At 45.9% G+C, this 23,662-nt stretch overlaps 1 protein-coding gene across 1 annotated transcript in view; it reads right to left on the bottom strand.

The window, feature by feature from the left end:
* SOAT2 (sterol O-acyltransferase 2) overlaps positions 1-23,662 on the bottom strand; it is a 138,125-nt gene that overhangs the window by 32,579 nt on the left and 81,884 nt on the right. Inside the window, exons 8-9 of the mRNA XM_063952088.1 lie at positions 19,572-19,656; positions 18,651-18,696 (exon numbers count right to left, since the gene is read on the bottom strand). Coding sequence (XP_063808158.1) covers positions 18,651-18,696; positions 19,572-19,656 — 131 coding nt within the window. The remainder of the gene's footprint in view (positions 1-18,650; positions 18,697-19,571; positions 19,657-23,662) is intronic.

Below are 23,662 nucleotides of genomic sequence, written 5' to 3'. Positions count from 1 at the left end.
GCCGGTCAGGATCCCGGTGTCGGTATTCCGACCGCCGGGATCCCGTCCGGCGGGATCTCATACTGATCCCGTGGCAGGATGTAATGCCTGCCCGAGTCCGGCGGATGTGCAGGATGCCGCTCGAACTCTGAAGCTTTTTTAAAGGAGAAAAAATGTCTGCTTTCAACCGGCATCCCACACGGCCGCTGGACTCTGGCAGCATAACATACCGCTAATGGTCTCTATTAGAAATGTATTGAGTGTTCCTGTGTGGTGACAGAGGAGATGCTGCGTCATATATGAATGCTATGGGAGTGTCGCAGGCGTGTAACAGAAGCGATTGCATACACAGATGCTTCATAGCTCACAATGGAGGACATAGAAGGAGAATTTGCACCTAGAATAGGACTGGCGCAAATGCACCAAGGAGTATATGTTCGTCTAAAGATGCATAAAGTGGGATCTCGGATTCGGCTGTACATTTGTACACCAGGGAAGGACATTGCGGTGGCATTAGCACAATGTCACAGACACTACAGCAACAAAAGATGCAGACATAGATGCTGGGTCACTCTACTCAGTTGCCTATTTATCACTGAGAGCCCAGGGTGATAAGGTTGGTGTTTTTTTTTTATTATTATTGTTGTTGCATATCAGAATGAGCAGCGTGCTTCAATGCAGCTGGAAAACCTCATTCTATCTATGGCCACCTGTCTAGTTTTGCAGCACAGCCTGATCTGTAGAGCACTATGAGTCCTATTTATTAAATAATATTTGCAGCTATGTCCCCCGAAAACACCTGTTTTGGGGGGTTAGCCGCAAATATTAGGGATCTCCTTAATGTATAAAGGAGAGACCACTGCAGGCATCTTCAATACCTGCTGCAATACCACCATTTCCACCAGCAGCCACACCCCCCATAGGTTTCTATGGGGGATATGATGCTGCCCGATATTGTTCCCCACAGCTACCACAATCTATTGCAGCCTATGGGCTTCAGATTGGGGAAAGTAGATCCGGCTGGGTTCCCTGAGAACCCTCCGACGGAAATTCCTCAGTGCATCGCAGTAACGTTTGACATGCCGCCCACCATATTCTGGAGACGAAATAACTACTGCACATTAGCATCAGCCATTTTGGTTGTGATTTTTAAGTATTAAAACTTGGGTGCAGTCTTCCTGGAGTCCCTGGACATTTTGGGAGAGTAAGCAAGTATGTTTTACACTTGGCAAAGCTGGCATTTTCCAATGTGTGAGCCACATCAGATATCGATAAATTCATGGAAAATAAATGATTAACCTTTAGGAGTCTATTTAATAAAAATCAATAAATTGGCAACATATTTTTCGGCTATTTTTGCCAACTATCACACCAGAGATTACACAATATTTACAGAAGTATACCTGCCGGCACAGAACATGCGAAAGAGAGAGGTCTTGCGACACGTCTTTTGCAAAATAAATGAAATTATCTCTGTTAGCCTACTGTGCATTCACAGTAAATGTGTCAGTCAGGAGTTTTTCTCTGGCATGCTGTTACAATGTCTCCGTGAGCTCCCCTTATCTGAGGTTAACCTAACATTCAATATTGTGGCTGCACAGACACAGCCACGTGTAGCAGTGCAGTATTTCACAATATGTTTGAGCAATAAACTGAAGGCTGCCTGGATGACGGGGTGGGGGTGTGGGCAGGGCCAGATTAACAATGGGGCGGATGGAGCTCCAGCTCCAGGCCTCCACCTAAAAATAGGCCCATCATCATGGCAGCATGATGATCACCAGCCACCAGCTACTACATGGTCGGCCATAAATCATAAGCATTAAATTAATAGTAATTTTTATTTTTGACACAAAATGACGCATTTTTTTGTACTTTTACATATTTAGGGAGACATTGGGGCTGTTAGTGTACAGGGCCTACATGTCTATATGGCACTGGCCTTGCCCACACAGCATTGGTCATACCCCTCTGCTTCTCGTAAAAAAGGTCCTTGAACGTTTTTCAATCCCAGGCCCTTATTCCGGCCCTGGTGGGGGGATTTATCACTGTGGAAGAGAGCAGGAAGAGATCTATCTCAACACTGCTTCTCTTCTCTCCAGTCCAGAAGCCTTGTGAGTACACATGACTTGTTTGTGGATATGGTGAAAATCTGGAGAAATGTATTTATAAATAGATTCCGTTCTGAGTTTTTCCGTACAGAAGTCAAATACAAACACTTCAGTATAGGTGACATTAAGGGGAATATTCCTAAAAAAATATCTGGCTGCCTGCAAATATTAATCATCCCCAGGATGTATGTAAGGTGAACTGAAACAGATATTAGAGATATCTGCTGTGATCACCCAGGTTCCTATGGGGGCTGCAAAGATGACAAACTTACCATGCCCCGGAACTTGGCCACAGTAGCTAAGATCATCTTCAGACATTGGGCCTAATTCAGACCTGATTGTAGATGTGCTGAATTTAGCACATGTACGATCAGTCACACAGACATGCGGGGGGACGTCCAGCACAGGGCTAGTCCGCCCCGCATGTCAGGCCCGACTCCCCCGCATAAGTACAAAAGCATTGCACAGTGGCGATGCTTTTGTACTTTAGGAGTAGCTCCCTACCTGCGCAGCTCCTGTGTGCTGGCAGAGAGCTACTCATCCCTGTGAGGGTCGCAGAGGCTGCATGTGATGTCACGCAGCCACCGCGGCCCGCCCCCTGCATGGTCCGGGCACGCCTGCATAGCCCAGACCGCACCGTAATATGGCGGCCAAATGCCGGGCAGCCCGCCCCCTCCTGCACAGCGAACGCCTCTGCCTGTCAATCAGGCAGAGACGATAGCAGGGCCGAGACGGCCGTCGGCTGTCTGGCATGCTCCGGCGCACTGCGGTGCTGGCGCATGTGCAGTTCAGACCTGATCAGCTGCTGTGCGAACGCACAGCAGCGATCAGGTCTGAATTAGGCCCAACGTACCCTATGCACTATGGGGGGTAATTCAGATCTGATCACAGCAGCAAATTTGTTAGCTAATGGGAAAACCATGGGGGTAATTCAGACCTGATCGTAACAGCAAATTTGTTAGCATTTGGGCAAAACCATGTGCACTGCAATGGGGGCAGATATAACATGTGCAGAGAGAGTTAGATTTGGGTGGGGCGTGTTCAAGCTGAAATCTAAATTGCAGTGTACATGGGGGGTCATTCCGAGTTGTTCGCTCAGTGAAAATCTTCGCATCGCAGCGATTTTCCGCTTAATGCGCATGCGCAATGTCCGCACTGCGACTGCGCCAAGTAAATTTGCTATGCAGTTAGGTTTTTTACTCACGGCTTTTTCATCGTTCTGGCGTTCGTAATGTGATTGACAGGAAATGGGTGTTACTGGGCGGAAACAGGCCGTTTTATGGGCGTGTGTGAAAAAACGCTACCGTTTCCGGAAAAAACGCTACCGTTTCCGGAAAAAACGCAGGAGTGGCCGGAGAAACGGGGGAGTGTCTGGGCGAACGCTGGGTGTGTTTGTGACGTCAAACCAGGAACGACAAGCAGTGAAATGATCGCAGATGCCGAGTAAGTCTGGAGCTACTCAGAAACTGCTACGAGGTGTGTAATCGCAATATTGCGAATATATCGTTCGCAATTTTAAGATGCTAAGATTCACTCCCAGTAGGCGGCGGCTTAGCATGAGCAAATCTGCTAAAATCCGCTTGCGAGCGAACAACTCGGAATGACCCCCATGGTTTTGCCCAACTGCTAACAAATGTGCTGCTACGATCAGATCTGGATTACCTCCCATGTACACTGCAGGGGGGGTAGATATAACATATGCAGAGAGAGTTAGATTTGGGTGGGTTATTTGGGCCCTCATTCCGAGTTGATCGGTCGCAAGGCGAATTTAGCAGAGTTACACACGCTAAGCCGCCGCCTACTGGGAGTGAATCTTAGCTTCTTAAAATTGCGACCGATGTATTCGCAATATTGCGATTACTAACTACTTAGCAGTTTCAGAGTAGCTCCAGACTTACTCTGCCTGTGCGATCAGTTCAGTGCTTGTCGTTCCTGGTTGACGTCACAAACACACCCAGCGTTCGCCCAGGCACTCCCACCGTTTCCCCGGCCACTCCTGCGTTTTTTCCGGAAACGGTAGCGTTTTCAGCCACACGCCCCTGAAACGCCGTGTTTCCGCCCAGTAACACCCATTTCCTGTCAATCACATTACGATCGCCGGAGCGATGAAAAAGCCGTGAGTAAAATTACTTTCTTCATAGTAAAGTTACTTGGCGCAGTCGCAGTGCGAACATTGCGCATGCGTACTAAGCGGATTTTCACTGCGATGCGATGAAAAATACCGAGCGAACAACTCGGAATGAGGGCCTTTGTTTCTGTGCAGGGTAAATACTAGCTGCTTTATTTTTACACTGCAATTCAGATTTCAGTTTGAACACACCCCACCCAAATCTAACTCTCTCTGCACATGTTATATCTGCCTCTCCCCCCCCCTTCCCTCTGCTGTGCACATGGTTTTGCCAATTAGCTGACAAATTTGCTGCTACGACCAGATCTGAATTAGGCCCAATATTTCCTAAATGTTTTCGGGAGCCTGATGGCCTTGCATACATCAGGGTGTAGAGCCTGAGTGTCTGCATCCTTCCTGAAGTCTAATAATATAGACTAACCAGAACAATTCTAACCTTTTAGTGAGACTTAAATTTCCCAATAGCTCCATCAACCAAGTATTATATCTCTCATGGATATTGGGGGGCTATATGGGCAATAGTATATTTTATTGAATCAACTGTAGTGGATTAAAGAAGGGTGGATTTTTTCTTAAAATTATAGATAATAAAAGTTATGTTTTAATATTTTCATATTAACAATTCACAACAAGAGTGCACCCACACAAGAGTCTTCTGTATTTTCTCTTTTCTCTAGCTTGTCCCTGACTCTGGGTGCACCACCAGACATATTTATCAGAAACGAATTATTCGTACATATTATATGCTATTCTGGTACTCTACTATTATTATTATTATTATCATTATCTTTTCTGAAACCTTCAAAACTGGTGCGGAATCATGCCTACTCTGTGAGAGGCCTTGCATACATAGCAGCACAGGTGGGTCCCAAACCCAGAAGTACAGTGATCAGAGCCCCTGGATGAAATTCATGTTACATCCTGGCGATTCTTCATTGTTATTGCCGCAATAAGAAATTATTATTGGGACCTATTCTGATAATAAATATGCCTCTAAGGATTTTTTCACATATGGGTATCTGGATAAAGAAACAGCAGATATTTCTTCAACATACATGTAATATAAGGAGAACTCAGAAACCACCCCTGACAGACCAATTATTTTTCTATAACAGAGCCGTTTTCCTGCGGTCCAAGTTTATGGTCTTCCCCTACATGATATTTGGGCCCATTCCTTCTTTAACACTAATTACCCCACAAGGGATCATGGCTTATTGGTGCGATGCACCCAACCCCTGCCCTTCCATCAATGATCTACTGGACGGTCTGCTACTGCTGCATCTGACCCATACAAACTAGTAAATATGGTGGATGGTGTCAAAGTCGGAAAAATATCATGCTACACGTTGCCATATATCCACTCTATGCGCGTGCCTGCTGCACGTGCACATTCTCTCCCGTGCGTGCGGATACTCGCAGCCGCGTGATGGCGCCTCGGCCATGCGCTCGAGCTCGTGGTATGTGCATTTACGGTAGAGTTTGTGTGCGTCTAGCGGGCGACTCAATCGTTAAATAATAAAACCAAATAGTATGTTTTATAGATAATGTTCCCCTTAATAATAACTGTAAGTTTGTTTAATGTAAATGGTCGCTGGACAGAGGAATTCCTCTTTGTATGGTACGAAGGGTCAGACAGGGTTTGAACAGCTGTGTCTGGTACCTAACTAAAGACCATTTTATTAGAAACAATCCGGTGCTGGTTAGGTAAAGATTAATTGCTCCTGCGTATAGTTATGGCCATTAGTATTTTCTGGACATTTACTATATTTGCGATTCATTACCCATGCGGCGGGAATCTTCAGATTCCCTCCCACCTGAGCAGTTTGATATAGTCGCAGCCCACCTGTTCAAACTAACCTATGACCTTTTGTTATGATGCAGGGAGACATTCCTGTGTCCAATGAACAATGAGATTATAGGTCCCTTTGTAGTGTACTGTACGCAGTGTATATAAGATCAGCCAGCCTGGGCAGCTCTCTCACTCTCCACAAACGGTTTTTCATCTTGACTAACTTGGAGCTGGTACCAGAAAGCTGCGCAGCGATCATTCCCAGTGTGTGTAAGTAATTCTCTGTAATCAACTTGTTCTCTGTTTGTATTGGCCATTCCCTCTCTCTCTGTTATAGTATAATTTTGTGACGCTATTGTATATTTCTGTCTAGATATTCTGTTAGAATTATATGTTAGCTTGTAGTGTATGACTTGTGAACTGTTTTCCCTTTTCGATATAACTAAAAGCTTGTTAGTAAAGGTGTTGGAACCTTAGCAAGGTATCGTGTGTCCATTACATTGCAGAGGGTAATAGGAGCGTCTCGATCGCTCAAAACAGCTTTAGTATTAACAAGGTTAAGCAGCGTTATATCGCTGCAATATTTCAGTACAAGGTTTACAGTATAAGAGTATCCTTTCGGTGTGTTACATTCAAGGTTTACTGATTGTCATCCTGTGAGCGTCTGCGCCGCTCGTGATCTCCTCGTGGTCTCGAGCGTCCGCTACGCTGGTAGCGTAGCATTACGGTAGTCAACCGCCTATAGCGGGCTCGACACCACGCATTAAGCTGTGAACGAGCGTGTCGCATGTGCGTCTCGATCACGGCCGAGCGTATGCTACGCTAAGTGCGTACCCTTACGGTACCCCATACGCCAATTGTGTACTGTGTCTCTTACCCATTATTGTGAATGTTATAAGATAAATAGTTAGCTTTATCAATTGGCGGCTCGTCCGTCCTCCAGATATCCGCACTAGCGAATACAGACTTTATCTGTCAGCAAGGGCGGGAAGGCAGTATCTCTTCGTATCGGGATACAGTAGTGCTGGCTAGATAAGCGTCTGTTTCGCTACGTTGAAGGAGTGCTGGTGGAATCCGGAACCGGAGGTAAGAACAATACGCTATTGTCTTTTTAAAACTGTTTTATTTCTGTCTTGCGTACGCACGCACGCATACATCTGCATTTCTTTTCATTTGTGTATTTTCACATCACTCTCCTGGTTGCCATTTCATAATTAATAACGTGCTGAGAAAGATTTGTTGTTATTGGTAGTTAAAGAGTAAAAATAATACATTAAGAGGTAATTTGTAAAACACGCACGGCTTCCCTAAGATACAAGGAAGTTCGGTGTGGTGTTCGGTAGATGATTACAGTTAAAGATCATCTACATTGATATAAACGTGTTAATTGTATCTCTGTGTACATATCTGGCTGGCGTACACGTGTCTCTAACAAAAGGGTGAGACTAGCGTACACGACGCAAGGGCCGACGCACGGAGCGTATATTACGCAACGGAGCGTCTGGGTACGCCCACATAATACAAATCACACAATAGTATTATTTTAAATAGGCGAAAAGGAGGCAACGCGATAATAGCGCAAGTCAATTTCAGTGTCCAAAATTTTAAGCTAATAGATCCTTCTCTAATTTGCGACTCATCTGGACTAGACCGTGTTACTGAATGAAAGGGATTTCTGCGCAGAAACAAAAGTAAAGTGTACATGAGGTGAAAATGTGTGTATACATATATAAGTATTCTTTTTTTGATTGGAACGTAGAAGTCGAGTTCTCGTGAGGACATTCACGTAAGTGACGGCGTGGTGGCTTGGGAGGCATCCCTTGTTAAACATATACAGGAGCATTAGAGTATAGCAGAGTAAAAGTCTACTGTGGTCACGGACCAGGAGGTCCAGAGAGACAGACCAGGAGGTCTAGGTACAGCAGACTAGGAAGTCCGCTAGAAAAGAGGCACAACCCAGGGGGTTGGTGCAGTACCCATATAGGCCATTAAGCTCCGGCTGAAGGAATTCGCAGCCGCAATTTTCGATTCCACTGGTCGTTCCGCACATAAGATTAGTTGCTTATGTGCAGTACGATTGTACCGCACGTAATTGTGTGCATTAGTTAGTAACTTGACCCAGTACCGTTTGCGTACGCTAGAGGGGTCATAAACGCTATTTGTACATTCTAACGTGATTTGTGAATTTTTTTTTATTTTAAGGGAGGTTCGCTGGTCACTCGGGAATTCTCTAACAACAGATACTTGCTGGGGACGGGTAACCTACTCCCACAACGCCCCAGAAATAAAGGTTTATAGGGGCCCTAGGTTGGGTACAGCAGCTCTGAGTCAGTGATTGCAGTATTGGCCAACGTGGGCAAGAGTTTGTGAAGGTACTCGGTAAAGTTTCACTGTCAGCCTACCGGACATTTTGGTTTTTGTAAGGGTTCGCTGAAGACCCTGATTTGAAGGTCAGAGGTAGTGAAAGCAACACCTGCAAGGATGGGGGCCAGTTGTTCAGGTAGGGGGCGATCAACCATGGTTCCGGTTGATTTAGTAAACCGGCCAATAGGGTCGGCAAGGTATATCATGTGTGAAAAATACGGTTCACACACAGAGGTTTTGTGCGATGAATGGGAAAGAATGACTGTGCATGACGGGGAAAAGTTCCCACGGGTAGGCAGTTTTAGCCCAGATGTGTTACAAAATCTAAGGAGAAGGATATGTCTCATTAAATCTGCAAAGAGACGGATCAAACATTATGACTATTTACAGTTATGGCAACAGGAGGGTGAAATACAGAGAGGATTGGCTCAAGCGGGTGGATCTAACCCTATCAGGAAACTGATAGCTACCGCGCCACCGCCACCATACATAACGGGAGAGAAAGTGGTTACAGAGAATGACACACTGGTGTATGATAAACATGCACTTAGTAACTGTATAAATGTTAAGAATAATGTGACTAAGATTATTGATGCAAATACTAATCCGTGCAAGCTGTACCCTGTTTTAAACTTTCCCCAGGATTGTGACCAAGAGGATGAGCCAACAACAATATCGGCACTCTCTCTAGCAGCCACCATAGCAGAAACAACAGTGGGCACGGCCCAACCCGTAAGATTAGTATCAAAGGCCCCTAGCGGAGGGACAGGTGAGGTCGTATCAACCGGTAAGTACGGCACTGTACATTATGCTGAAACCATTACACCACATGTTGTAGAATCTACTCAGAATGATGTTATTGAACTTAATCCTGTTAGGATAATTGCAGTGCCAAATGGGAAGACTGATACTTCAGGAACCACTCCCATCAGAAACATCGCCATGCACTGCCCCTTTTCCCGAACGGAATTAAGATCAATGGTGTCTGAATTCCCTGATCCTAGGAAAGTTCTAGTTGCAAGCCAGAAGTACATTAGAGAGCTAGGACATACTGTAGAACCCAATAACAAAGATTGGCGGACATTGCTAAGGGCATGTTTACCCTCCAATGTCGACTCAGCGAGTTTTATAACTGACTGTAGACTACATGAAGAAGTACCCCTTACTGAGGAGTACAATCAAGATAATGTGAAAAGAATTAACTTACAGCTGGGAGTATATTTCCCAGCAGTTGCTAAATGGAACAAAATTTTCTCCATCAAGCAAAAGGAGGGAGAAACAGCGGATGATTATTTTAATCGGGCACTGCAGGAAATGGCTAAGTATACAGGGATAGAAGACATTAAAACAAATTTAAATCATAGAGAAGTAGCAGTATCTGTGTTAATGGATGGTTTAAAGGAAGTATTGAGGACGAGGGTACAGACCACCCAACCATGTTGGCGAGGTTTGTCGTGGCTACTTTGAGAGAGGCCGCTATTGATCATGATCGGAATATCACCAGACACAGGGAGTCACAGAGTGATAAGTTAATGGCCGTAAATATACAGGCCCTGACCACAAAGCCACCTCAGTATAAGTTTCAGACCCCTGTGGGTAAGTCAAATGTGGTAACTTGTTATTGCTTTCATAAGGAGGGACATTTTGCACGAGACTGTAAAAGTAAAAACATACAACACTCATACCAAACCCCTAGACAACGACATGACACACGAAATTGGGATCAAGGACCGCAGAGACGGAGTTATGAGCCACATGCAGGGGAAACAAGAAGGTATCCCCCAAGGAGAGACTGGCAAGTCTCCGACAGTTCCCATTTACCCCCTTCACAGGTAATAGCTGCCAGTGCGATACAGGGAGGTCACCACGCACCATAGGGGCGAGGCCACACCTGTAATCTGCAGCCAGTGAAATTGATTGCGAGCCTTGGAAGTGAACCCGAGGTCACAATTGATGTAGCTGGTAAATCTCTAAATTTCCTTGTAGATACGGGGGCGGCCAAGTCAGTGATAAATTCGACCGTGGGCATGAGAACCACTGGTAAAACAATTCCAGCCATGGGAGTAACAGGAGTATTACAGCACTACCCTTTAAGCAAACCTGCAGAGATTACGATAGGGCCTTTGCATACCAAGCATTCTTTTCTGCTGGCTGCATTGGCTCCAACTAATCTCCTAGGGAGAGATTTACTGTACAAAATGGATGCGTCATATACTGTACTCCTGAAGGTGTGTTCTTGGACATACCCGAAAACCACGCTCAGGAAGCGCAGGATATGCTAGACTCCCCAACAAGATTAATGTCACACACTGTTGTTGTAAATAGGTGTCCGTCCAAGGTAGAGGAAATAATTTCCCAGATACCGGAATCACTTTGGACCAAGGATGGACAAGACACTGGATTGATGGCAAACGTAGCCCCAGTAGTTGTGCAAGTAAAAGATGGTAGGATATCTCCAAAAATCCCACAATATCCTCTGAAGCCAGAGGTGGAGTTAGGAGTTTTCCCTGTAATAGAGCGCTTGCTACAACAGGGCATTCTGGTAAGGACGTCCAGCACTGCAAATAGTCCCATCTTCCCTGTTAAAAAGAGTGGGGGGAGGGGTTACAGATTAGTGCAGGATCTAAGAGGGATCAATAACATAGTTGAGTCAATTCCCCGTAGTGCCAAATCCAGCTGTCATCCTTATGCAAATCCCTCCCACTGCCAAATTTTTCACTGTGATTGACCTCTGCTCCGCTTTCTTCTCGGTACCTCTGCATCATGACAGTCAATACTTATTCGCATTCACATACAGAGGAGTTCAATACACATGGACTCGCTTACCACAAGGTTTCATAGACAGTCCAAGTATTTTCTCACAGGCCCTGCATGATTGTTTACAGTCTTTCCAACCAAAGAGTGGATCAGTATTGATCCAGTACGTGGACGATTTACTACTGTGTTCAGATTCACTGGAAGCATCCCTGAGAGATACGAAACAGCTCCTGTTTCATCTTTCAGACACAGGACACAAGGTTTCCAAAGATAAGTTACAATTATGCCAGGCCCGGGTGAAGTATTTGGGACACTGTCTGACACAAGGACTGAGACACCTTACCGCTGATAGAATTCAAGCAATTCGTGACATGACCCTGCCACAAACCCAGCAACAGATTAGAACATTTATAGGAATGTGTGGGTATTGCCGTAACTGGATCCCAGGTTTTTCCATACTGGCCTTACCTTTGCAGGAGATGGTCTCATCAAGCAAACCTGATCGGATTTCGCACACAGACGAATCTGAGATGGCATTGAGAGACTTAAACAGTGCCTAACGCAGGCACCAGCATTAGGTATGCCAGACTATGGGAAACCCTTTGAGTTGTACGGAACAGAGAGTGCTGGGTGCGCAGCAGGTGTCTTAACCCAGAAGCATGGTGATGCCAGCAGGCCGGTAGCCTACTATAGCGCTCAACTAGATACGGTAAGCGCGATCCCTCCCCACATGCTTGCGAAGCGTTGCAGCAATAGCATTGCTAGTCACAAAAAGCGAAGATGTAGTGCTAGGACACAACCTCACAATTCATACACCACATGCAGTGTCAGCCTTACTGAATTCTGCCCAAACCAGACACGTCTCATCAGCACGGTTTACAAGGTGGGAATTGGCATTAATGGCCCCCATAAACATCACCATAAAGAGATGCAGCGCACTAAATCCTGCAACATATCTTCCAGGTGTGCCTGGACAGTCACAAAGGGTGGAGGATGAGAGTGATGGTAAGGGAGGATTTAGTGGGGACAGCGACACACATGATTGTATGGAATATTTGACCAAAAATTTCACGGCAAGGCCTGACATCAGTGACAACCCACTGGAAGAGGTAGATTTTACCTTCTACACTGACGGTAGTTGTCACAGACAGACGGACTCGGGAGACTTGTGTACTGGATACGCAGTCGTAGATGACCAAGGTACCATAGAAGCAGAACCGCTAGGCCCACCTCACTCAGCACAAGTTGCTGAACTGGTTGCCCTAACCAGAGCATGTGAATTGGCTAAGGGCAAGTCAGCCAATATTTACACAGATTCTAGGTACGCCTTCGGAGTAGTCCATGATTTCGGAGCCCTATGGCGCCTCAGAAATTTCATGACGGCAGCTGGCACACCTGTAGCGCATGCAGCCCACATCAAAAGACTTCTAACAGCGATACAGGAGCCCGACAGAGTGGCTGTTATCAAGTGTAAAGCTCACACATATAGCCAAGAGCCGGTATCACTTGGTAACAGCCGAGCAGACGAAGCTGCTAAATCAGCAGCCGGTACCCCCATACAGACAGACACCACACAGCTGATGGTATTTAATACTGTAAACACACAGAAATTGTGTGAAATGCAAAATTTGTGTTCCCCACAGGAAAAGGCAGTTTGGAGGTCAAAAGGATATGGCCAGGAGTCCACAGGACTCTGGACAGATGGACAGGGTAAACCAGTGGCACCCAGAGCATACCTTCCAAGTCTAGCGGAAGCAGCACATGGGCTGACTCATCTAGGCAAAGAAGGGATGTGTAAGCTAGTAAGAGCTTATTGGTGCGCCCCAGGATTTTCTTCCCATGCGGGTAAAAGAGCGATGACATGTCTCACCTGCTTGAGGAAGAATATCGGAAAGGCAATACCGACAGAGCCATCCCATATCCCTCCGACAGATGGTCCTTTCCAGGTAATACAGATTGATTTCATACAATTATCACCTTGTAGAAATTTAAAGTATGTATTGGTCTGTATTGATGTGTTCTCAAATTGGGTTGAAGCATTTCCCGCAGCCACAAATACCGCTGTATTTACTGCAAAGAAAATTGTGCAGGAATTTGTGTGTAGGTACGGTATCCCTAGAATAATTGAAAGTGATAGGGGTACCCATTTCACAGGTGAAGTCTTTCAAACAATGTGTAAGTTGATGGGAATTAATAGTAAGCTGTACACTCCGTACCGCCCCCAGGCGAGCGCAAAGGTGGAAAGAGTAAACAGCACTATTAAAAATAAATTGAGCAAGGTAATGACTGAAACAGGACTGTTATGGCCTGAAGCTTTGCCAATCGTATTATACAGCATCAGAACCACTCCCAGGTCCCCTCTTAATCTGTCTCCTTTTGAAATTCTGTTTGGTCGACAACCCCATGTTATGATTAACCCCCAGGATGATTTGAAATGTAACAATGAAGTAACCGTAAAGTACTTGGTTAAGATGAGTAAGCAATTGAGGAATCAGAATGATAATCTAAAGTTGGTGATTCCTGATTTGCCAGACAGTAATTGTCATGACATTGAACCTGGGGATTATGTAATGATACGGAATTTCCTACGCTCAGGTTGCCTTATTGACAGATGGGAAGGACCATATCAAGTCTTATTGACCGGCACAACTGCTTTGAAGGTTGCCGAGAGAGAGACTTGGGTCCATACGTCTCATTGTAAAAAGGTTGCTGATCCAGAGAGGTCCCGTGATAAAGAACAGACGGTAGTGGTTGTATCACTAGAGTGTCTGTTCAGGGAGGATTGAGACGACACCTGAGCGCTGAGAATAAAAAGACCGGAAGCTTGTCGAGCCAGATTTCTTTTTCCCATTTGTTATTTTCTCCAGTTCCCACCTCCCTCCTATTTCCTTTCCCCCTTCTTATTTTTCTCCTTTTTCTCCTCTAAGATGGACTTGCCCCAAGAGACTGTGATCCGGATTTTCCTGTTAACCATGATGTTGACCAGAGCAGTCTGTTTCGGTGAGAGTACCATGGAGGTCGAGAAAGGATCGGGAATGGGTTCTGATGACCAGGATGCAGGCGTAGATTTCCAAGAACAACATCATCACCGAGTAAAGGCGAGTATCAGAAAACGATCTGGTAGCATTGACAATAGAAGGAATTGTGAAGGATTGTTAGCTGAAGAGAACTGCATCTGTAGGCATTGTGACAATATAGTTGAGGATGGGTGCATAAAGAAATGTCAGTCCAGTTTTAATGTCCACATGGACCGGCATCCATTGAGTGACTATCACTCCTTAGTGGGTAAAGTGTTAAATCAGACAGACTGTTGGGTATGCTCTCAAGTACCTCAAGGCCATAGCAAATCAGGACTAGTACCATTCCCATTAACTGTAGGAGAGGTACTTGAGCTAAGTGGTGGGAGGCCGGTGGACAAGAGGTTTAATATCTCTAGTCCTCCTAGTTTGAAGCTCCACCAATATCATGTGGATAGGTCTTTAGTATGCTTTAACATTTCCAATCCCCGAAAACCGGGAAATTGGGAAGTGTCATGGAGTAATCAAACCATGACCTTTTCATACAGACCCGACAGAATGCCCATAGACACAGAACTTATACGCCAGATAGCCGACCATAGGAAATTTTTCCGGTATAGGTACACCTTAGGAAGTAGGACCATGCGAGTTGGAGAAGTATCACCAGGATACTGTGCACAGATCGTACAAACTGATACGTGTACTAAACAGATGGGAGAATTAGGGTTAGGAGATTTCACATGGAAAATTTGTAACATGATAATGTCATACTCCGTCCCATATGTTCTCCCCGATGATGCATATTTCATATGCGGGAGGAAGGCGTATAAGTGGCTTGCCCCAAACTCAGAGGGATTGTGCTATATTGGAAAAGTACTGCCTGAAGTAATGACTGTAACCCATAACAAAATGAAAGATATTCACCGCAGTGCCCAAGCTCCTTATACTCACACTCATTACGAGCACATCGTTAAACGGCACCTGATAGAGAGAACAGAGCATCCGGCCTCTGACCTGATCCATGAATCCACCGGGATTCAATTCCTACTCACGTTAGATATCACTCGTACCGCCAGAGGAGTGATAAATTATAGATATATATCTGCGCTTGCAAATTTATTAGACAATATCACCGAAATGTATGACGACACATTCAGGTACACTGGGAAAGAGTTACAAGCCTACAAAACAGAACTGGTTCAGCATAGGATGATTCTCAATTACCTCACAGCTGTGACAGGCGGGTATTGTGTTACCCTGGCAACTCAATATGGAATAAAGTGCTGCACGTACATTACAAACAGCACAGAGGACCCAGCCGAGGTCATAGACCAAAAGATGGATGACATTTTACAATTAAAGTGGGAGTTTCGAAGGAAACACAATCTCACACTCGCTGCTGTGGGTAATGAGCTGACCAGTTGGGTGTCATGGTTGAACCCACGAAATTGGTTCTCGGGCTTAGGAGAATGGGCCCAAGGTATTATTATGGATGTAGGGAAATTTCTTTTGTGTATTCTGGGAGTCGTCATATTGGTTGGCCTGATATTTAGATGCGTTCGGGTTTTAGCGAAGCGTAAAAGTAATACCAGGGTGATGAGTCTAAGGAGCGAGGACACTGTACTAACAACGACTAATTTGATGTATGACCCAACGATAGAGACAATGTTGTGATGAAAATGTGATTCCACGGTCCGTTTCTTTCACCCGTTTCTCCTTTGTTTTCCTCCAAGGTACAAAGACATCCGCTTGGAAGAAGAATTTGACAACCTCTCTTATACAGACCATTGATGAACTATGCTACAAGCCCCATTTTCCCTAGTGACTTTAAAATTTTACGATAGCCCAAATATTTTAGTAACTAACTTTCTGGACAATGGAAAAACTTTTGCCGTCATTTATAGCAAAAGCATCAGGAGACTACAGTCAACATGTACATCGAGACAAGACACAAGACAAGACCTCAATCAGCAAATGTATATTAAACTCATATAGTTTATGACTGCATTTACCATAATTGCTTCTTATCTTCATTTCTACAATCTTCAGGTAATGACACACATAGTCAATAGGGAATATAGGCACAGATATCAGCACTCACATATCCCCCCAATCATGTATCATCAACTAAAATGTGCTCCCCCATTTTGCTACAACTAAAAGCCGAAAAGAGCTCGGTAAAGTTTGACAGCCCATCCACAGACGCGTAATACGGGATAAGAAGGAATTCAAATGTATACTTCGCAATACCTCGAAGCTTGATCTAAAACACGTACGGCACGATGATACATGACCCCTCAAACATGGATTCATACACACATGCTTCTACTATCTCACTAGGTCATACCTTTTTCCCACCTGATCCTCTCCTCCCTTTACCCAATCATAAAATGGTATTTACATTATGACATATATTTTTTCTTTTTTGAACTGTTTTAGGAAGTGGCAGTTATTGATGACTGCCAAAGGGTGGACTGTCAAAGTCGGAAAAATATCATGCTACACGTTGCCATATATCCACTCTATGCGCGTGCCTGCTGCACGTGCACATTCTCTCCCGTGCGTGCGGATACTCGCAGCCGCGTGATGGCGCCTCGGCCATGCGCTCGAGCGCGTGGTATGTGCATTTACGGTAGAGTTTGTGTGCGTCTAGCGGGCGACTCAATCGTTAAATAATAAAACCAAATAGTATGTTTTATAGATAATGTTCCCCTTAATAATGACTGTTAGTTTGTTTAATGTAAATGGTCGATGGACAGAGGAATTCCTCTTTGTATGGTACGAAGGGTCAGACAGGGTTTGAACAGCCGTGTCTGGTACCTAACTAAAGACCATTTTATTAGAAACAATCCGGTGCTGGTTAGGTAAAGATTAATTGCTCCTGCGTATAGTTATGGCCATTAGTATTTTCTGGACATTTACTATATTTGCGATTCATTACCCATGCGGCGGGAATCTTCAGATTCCCTCCCACCTGAGCAGTTTGATATAGTCGCAGCCCACCTGTTCAAACTAACCTATGACCTTTTGTTATGATGCAGGGAGACATTCCTGTGTCCAATGAACAATGAGATTATAGGTCACTTTGTAGTGTACTGTACGCAGTGTATATAAGATCAGCCAGCCTGGGCAGCTCTCTCACTCTCCACAAACGGTTTTCATCTTGACTAACTTGGAGCTGGTACCAGAAAGCTGCGCAGCGATCATTCCCAGTGTGTGTAAGTAATTCTCTGTAATCAACTTGTTCTCTGTTTGTATTGGCCATTCCCTCTCTCTCTGTTATAGTATAATTTTGTGACGCTATTGTATATTTCTGTCTAGATATTCTGTTAGAATTATATGTTAGCTTGTAGTGTATGACTTGTGAACTGTTTTCCCTTTTCGATATAACTAAAAGCTTGTTAGTAAAGGTGTTGGAACCTTAGCAAGGTATCGTGTGTCCATTACATTGCAGAGGGTAATAGGAGCGTCTCGATCGCTCAAAACAGCTTTAGTATTAACAAGGTTAAGCAGCGTTATATCGCTGCAATATTTCAGTACAAGGTTTACAGTATAAGAGTATCCTTTCGGTGTGTTACATTCAAGGTTTACTGATTGTCATCCTGTGAGCGTCTGCGCCGCTCGTGACCTCCTCGTGGTCTCGAGCGTCCGCTACGCTGGTAGCGTAGCATTACGGTAGTCAACCGCCTATAGCGGGCTCGACACCACGCATTAAGCTGTGAACGAGCGTGTCGCATGTGCGTCTCGATCACGTCCGAGCGTATGCTACGCTAAGTGCGTACCCTTACGGTACCCCATACGCCAATTGTGTACTGTGTCTCTTACCCATTATTGTGAATGTTATAAGATAAATAGTTAGCTTTATCAATGGGCATGTGTGTGTGTTCTGTGTGTGTGTGTTCAGGGATATGGCGACCATGTGATCAAGCCTGGAAGGCGAAACACGTGTCATATCCGGTCCTTTGAAGTGAGATGAATGCTCCAACCTGATCTACTGAGAACAGCAGTGCAGACAACAGAATCAGATTTACTACTTTTTTATTTAAAATACATTGCCTTTATTTTAGAGGTATAATAACAATAAAAGTTATGTTTTATAATCATTATAACTATAACACAAAGAAATAGATATATAAGAATACAAATATCCCAGACACAAGAGACTGACAAATGTGTTTGAGATACACATTACTTCCATACGTATGTATAGTATATCTGCACCCTCTCTATCTAGCCGCCCCTCCCCCCCCCCCCTTTCTCTGCTGTCCTCCCGTCCCCCAACCAGCACACAGACCCTGGGGCTGTGCCCACCCACTCCTCTCCTAGGGCTTTTTTGGCTCCCTCACAGTGGGGCCATTGGGGCTTGCACATTCAGGAGACAGGACAGCCAATACTACAGATACTCTAGCTCTACATTAACAAACACTCATCAGACCTTATGGACTGGTATGTCAATTATACACATTCAATATTTAATTGTAATGAGCCCTCACAGAAACATTACATACCTGGGCAAAATTCTTAGCCACATATTTCCACCTGATGTATGGAGTTCTGAATAGAGACAAAAACAATAATAATTCATCAATATGCTAATAAAAAAACAGCCATCTTGGAGAAAACATTTTGCAGATGGTATAGTGCACCTATATATACATTTAGGCTTGTGAAGGTTAATGTTGAGGTTATGGGGGACATTTACTAAGCAGTGATAAGAGCGGAGAAGTGAGCCAGTGGAGAAGTGCCCATGGCAACCAATCAGCACTGAAGTAACATCTATAATTTGCATACTATAAAATTATACAGAGCTGCCGATTGGTTGATGGAGCAACTTCTCCACTGGCTCACATCTCCGCTCTTATCACTGCTTAGTAAATGTCCCCCTAATAAGTGTTCTATTTCCTCTAAGTCATGGGTCTTCAACCTGTGTCCCTCCAGCTGTTGTGAAACTACACATCCCAGCATGCCCTGACACAGTTTTGCTATTAAGGTATGCTAAAACTGAGGCAGGGCATGCTGGGATGTGTAGTTCCACAGCAGCTGGAGGGCCACAGGTTGAAGACCCATGCTCTAAGTGGTGGAGGTAAAGCAACAATGGGGGCATATGGACACTGGATGGGGTGATACTACAGTTGAGGCCTATGGCACAGGGGTGTGGGGGAAATGCTGTATGGGACATCAATTGCTACAGGAAGACTTATGGTGACAAAAGCATGAGCCCCAGGGTGGTACTAGACCCACTACTCATATTTTTCCCCCACTAAAATAACGAAATAATTTTTTTAATAGATAGACTTAGTAGTAAAAAACTTAATTTCTGATGACATTTTTTTTTTAAATATATTAATGTTAAAAGTAATAGACAACATTTGAGAAGGTAAAATAATAACTTAAGTTGCTCTTTAACTAGTCCTTCAAATTGATCCTACCTGGGATAGTGGTCTCTGTAAATCAGAGTTGGGCAGAAGAGAAAATACAGATAACTGGAAAGCTGCGGCAGCTGCACTTCATTTTCTGCAAGATACAAAACACTGTAAGTACGTTGATCTTCAGTACAAGATGGTGGCATCTGTGGAGTGGTAGAGGTGGGCAAACATTTGCAATTTACAATGGGAGGAGTTGGGCAGACCAGGATACATATTAGGAATGGGTGTTAGAGTTCCAAGTTTTACACTTTTAAAAAAAATTAAAAAAAAAATCAATATACCTTTAATGGGAAATACGGTGTAACTGCCATTTGCAATTTAGGATTTAAACACACAAAAGTGACAATTTAATAAATTATAGTCCTTTACACACAGCCTACATGGACAGGACTTCAAGCAATAGAATTTCTGTGATTGGTTTCCACTATTTTATGTATTTCCAGAAGATTTTCAAATCCAAATATCTATATGTTCTACAAAATGAAAAATCCCTTGAAAAGTGAGCAGAATGGGCACAAATTAATAGGTGAGAGTTTTGCTGGGGTTTTGAAATGTCTGCACATTACTGTCAAATTGAAGCTCAAAACCTTTGAATTTACTACTCAGCAGTTTCGATTGGGTTCTGTAAACTAACATCAATGGTCCTAATTCTGAGTTGATCGCAGCAGGAACTTTGTTAGCAGTTGGGCAAAACCATGGCCCTCATTCCGAGTTGTTCGCTCTGTAAAAATCTTCGCATCGCAGCGATTTTCTGCTTAATGCGCATGCGCAATGTCCGCACTGCGACTGCGCCAAGTAAATTTGCTATGCAGTTAGGATTTTTACTCACGGCTTTTTCATCGTTCTGGCGATCGTAATGTGATTGACAGGAAATGGGTGTTACTGGGCGGAAACAGGCCGTTTTATGGGCGTGTGGATAAAAACGCTACCGTTTCCGGAAAAAACGCAGGAGTGGCTGGGCGAACGCTGGGTGTGTTTGTGACGTCAAACCAGGAACGACAAGCACTGAAATGATCGCAGATGCCGAGTAAGTCTGAAGCTACTCAGAAACTGCTACGAGGTGTGTAATCGCAATATTGCGAATACATCGTTCGCAATTTTAAGATGCTAAGATTCACTCCCAGTAGGCGGCGGCTTAGCATGAGCAAATCTGCTAAAATTCACTTGCGAGCGAACAACTCGGAATGAGGGCCCATGTGCACTGCAGGGGAGGCAGATATAACATGTGCAGAGAGTTAGATTTGGGTGTGGTGTATTCAAACTGAAATCTAAATTGCAGTGTAAAAATAAAGCAGCCAGTATTTACCCTGCACAGAAACAAAATAACCCACCCAAATCTAACTCTCTCTGCACATGTTATATCTGCCTCCCCTGCAGTGCACATGGTTTTGCCCAATTGCTAATAAACTTTCTGCTGCGATCAACTCAGAATTACCCCCAATGTACAGCTCTTTTACGACAGACTTCTGCCGTTTCGTGGCAATCTTGTTCAAAAGGCCATGAAAAACACCAGAAAACTGCAGCAAAACTACAGCAACATTATGTATTGCATAATGAGGTAATGACATTGATAATTGATACTATTGAGGTAAAATTGATTACAGGTGAAATCTTATTTTATTAATGTGTGAGAGGACGCCAGGCTGGGGGAACGGGGGAGGTTGCTCACCTCCGTCTCCCCCGGACAGACAGCGGCGGGACACAAGATGAGGTGGCGTTGCGGCAAGGTTCCGGCACGGAGGGGCTTGCATCCGCTGGGATTCAAGCCCCTCCAATCACGGCGCGGCGAGGTGAGTGTGGCGCCGGGCGGGAGCCAATCAGGGCTCGCGCCCGGTCAGTCAATGGGAACATGCCGCGACGAGCCAATCAGGGCTCGTCGCGTCATAGCGCCGCCCCCTCCCAGCGTCTTATAACAGACGCTGCGGAGCGGGAGCGGTCAGTCGGCGCCGGACCCGGAGCAGTGAAGAGCTCCAGAAGAGAAGAAGAAGCGGCCGAGGAGAATAGGCGGCGGCGGCGCAAGAAGAAGAAGAAGATGGAGGAAGAGACGGCAGTGGGGAACAAGAGGCGGCACCCGAGGAGAAGAAGACGCCGAGGCGGCCGGCGAGGAAGAAGAGCCCGGGAAGCCCACGCGGAGGTCCGGTGGAGAGTGTTGCAGTGTGTGGGAGGCAAAAGAGCTAACGAAGCTCCCCACTGCAGCCTCTCCCTACGGTCCGGTAAGGGGCCTTGTGCCGAGAGTCTCACTTCCTCCCTAGGCCACCAGGGTGTCGGGCACTAGGCCCGTGGGCACGTACGGGCAATAGGCCCGAGCGCAGTAAGGAGTGTGGGGGGTCATTCTCTGTCACGGTGGTGTGGGCGTTAGGCCCAAGCCACCTCTTCCAGTGCGGTAGGCGGGCACTAGGCCCGGGTGACATATCAGGCACTAGGCCTGGGGGTACTATAGAGGGCATCAGGCCCTAGGGAGTCTGCAGAAAAGGGAGCATAAGGTTACCCCGGGCTTTAGGCCCCGGTCACCCAACCAGCGACGAGTTAGGCAGGCACTAGGCCTGAGGCTGCAGTCAGGCCCTAGGTCTGTGCCATAACCAGGGTAAAGGGGGACACCGCTTGTCTGTCCCGTGTTAGGCCAGGGAAGGGGGAACATTGGCAATAGGCCAAGGAGAGCTAGGACCCTAATCCTAACCTCGGCTGTGGGGGTCTGTGTCCCAGGACTGTCGCACCAGGGGAGGTGTTCCTGGTACAGGCCTAGCCCTGCTCTTTGGATACCCCTGCGAGTGGGCTGTGTGGCAACTCGCGTTGGGCCCATTGTAGGTCAGGTACGGAGGGTCGGCTGACCCTCGTATCTTGGACGCGCCTTTGGTGCTCGGAGGGGGCTGTGGAGAGACCGTCCGGTTTCGCGCGGCCTATATCCGGGTGCCGGAGTGGACGGCGATCCCCGTAGGGAGTTCGGGTGTATCAGGGATTATCCTCTTGGTGCGAGGTAGCGGAACCTGCATCGGACCGGACTGGAAAGGTAACCCTCATTTGTATTGTATTCATACTGTGGTCCTGTATTTGCTTGTCCTGTTTATTGGAGCTAGGTGAAGTAGCCAACCAAGTTACACTGTTTGAAGTTCATAGTGAATAGGCTCAGTTCCGTTGTTTGCCATTGTTTAGTTTGTAGGGAGGCTGCTGTCATTTTCTCTCCAGGAGCAGAGGTTCGCGACAAGCAAGTTGACAAGAGTACCAGTGTGAGTATACTCTGTGGGTGGGTGTCCTTATCCGCGTTGAGCGCCGGTCGCGAGACCCCGCTAGGCCTAGCGGGCTCGCTCTCACCTAGGTGCGCAAGTGCCGAGTAGGTGACATTTTGGGTGGCTGAGGCCCACAGGCCGATGATGACATTCACCTAACCGGTGAACGTCGCGGCCACCCCGGTGTGCCACTTTTCCCTGGCGTGGAAGGAGTGAGCATACGGTGATAGTGTCCCTTGTCTCCTTTAGCCGTCGGTTCCCAGACTGAGCCCCGGGTAGAGGCCCCGAAGAAGAATTTTGCTCGGACAAGCCGAAATAGAGTGGTCTGAACACGAGAAGCATTTTGAGGTAAGAAGCGGTACACTTGCACGGTAGCAGGCATTACACCGTACCAGCACCCTTACATTTGGCGTAGTCGGCAGGATCACTGGAAAGGATGGACCAAGCAGACAAGCCGGAGAGCGACAGTGACGAGTCTCGCGACGAGCCTGTTGACGAGCCTCGTGATGAGCCTCGGGCCAGGTTGCCCATCGGGGCAGCCCTAAACCACCTCGACAAGTTTGACGGGCAGAATATGCCCCTGATGGAGTGGATCGAACAGTTGGAGACCACTATTGACCTCTACCAGATACCGAAAAGTGTACAGGTGAATTTGGCGTTGAAGGTCCTGACTGGCGACGCCCGGAAGACGGTGAGGGTACGTCCTGAGCGACTCCGTAAAAGCCTGGCCGACGTCTTCACCATTCTGAAGGGCGTATATGGAGAAAAGGCTACCACGACCACGCTGAAGAAGCGTGTTTTCGCACGGATCCAAAGGGAAGACGAGACAATCTCCCAGTTCACTAACGCGATCCAGGAATATATGAGCGA

The sequence above is a fragment of the Pseudophryne corroboree genome, chromosome 2 (assembly GCF_028390025.1).
Source record: "Pseudophryne corroboree isolate aPseCor3 chromosome 2, aPseCor3.hap2, whole genome shotgun sequence".
In the NCBI taxonomy this organism is placed as follows: Eukaryota; Metazoa; Chordata; class Amphibia; order Anura; family Myobatrachidae; genus Pseudophryne; species Pseudophryne corroboree.
This window is presented reverse-complemented; position numbering and strand designations above follow the sequence as displayed.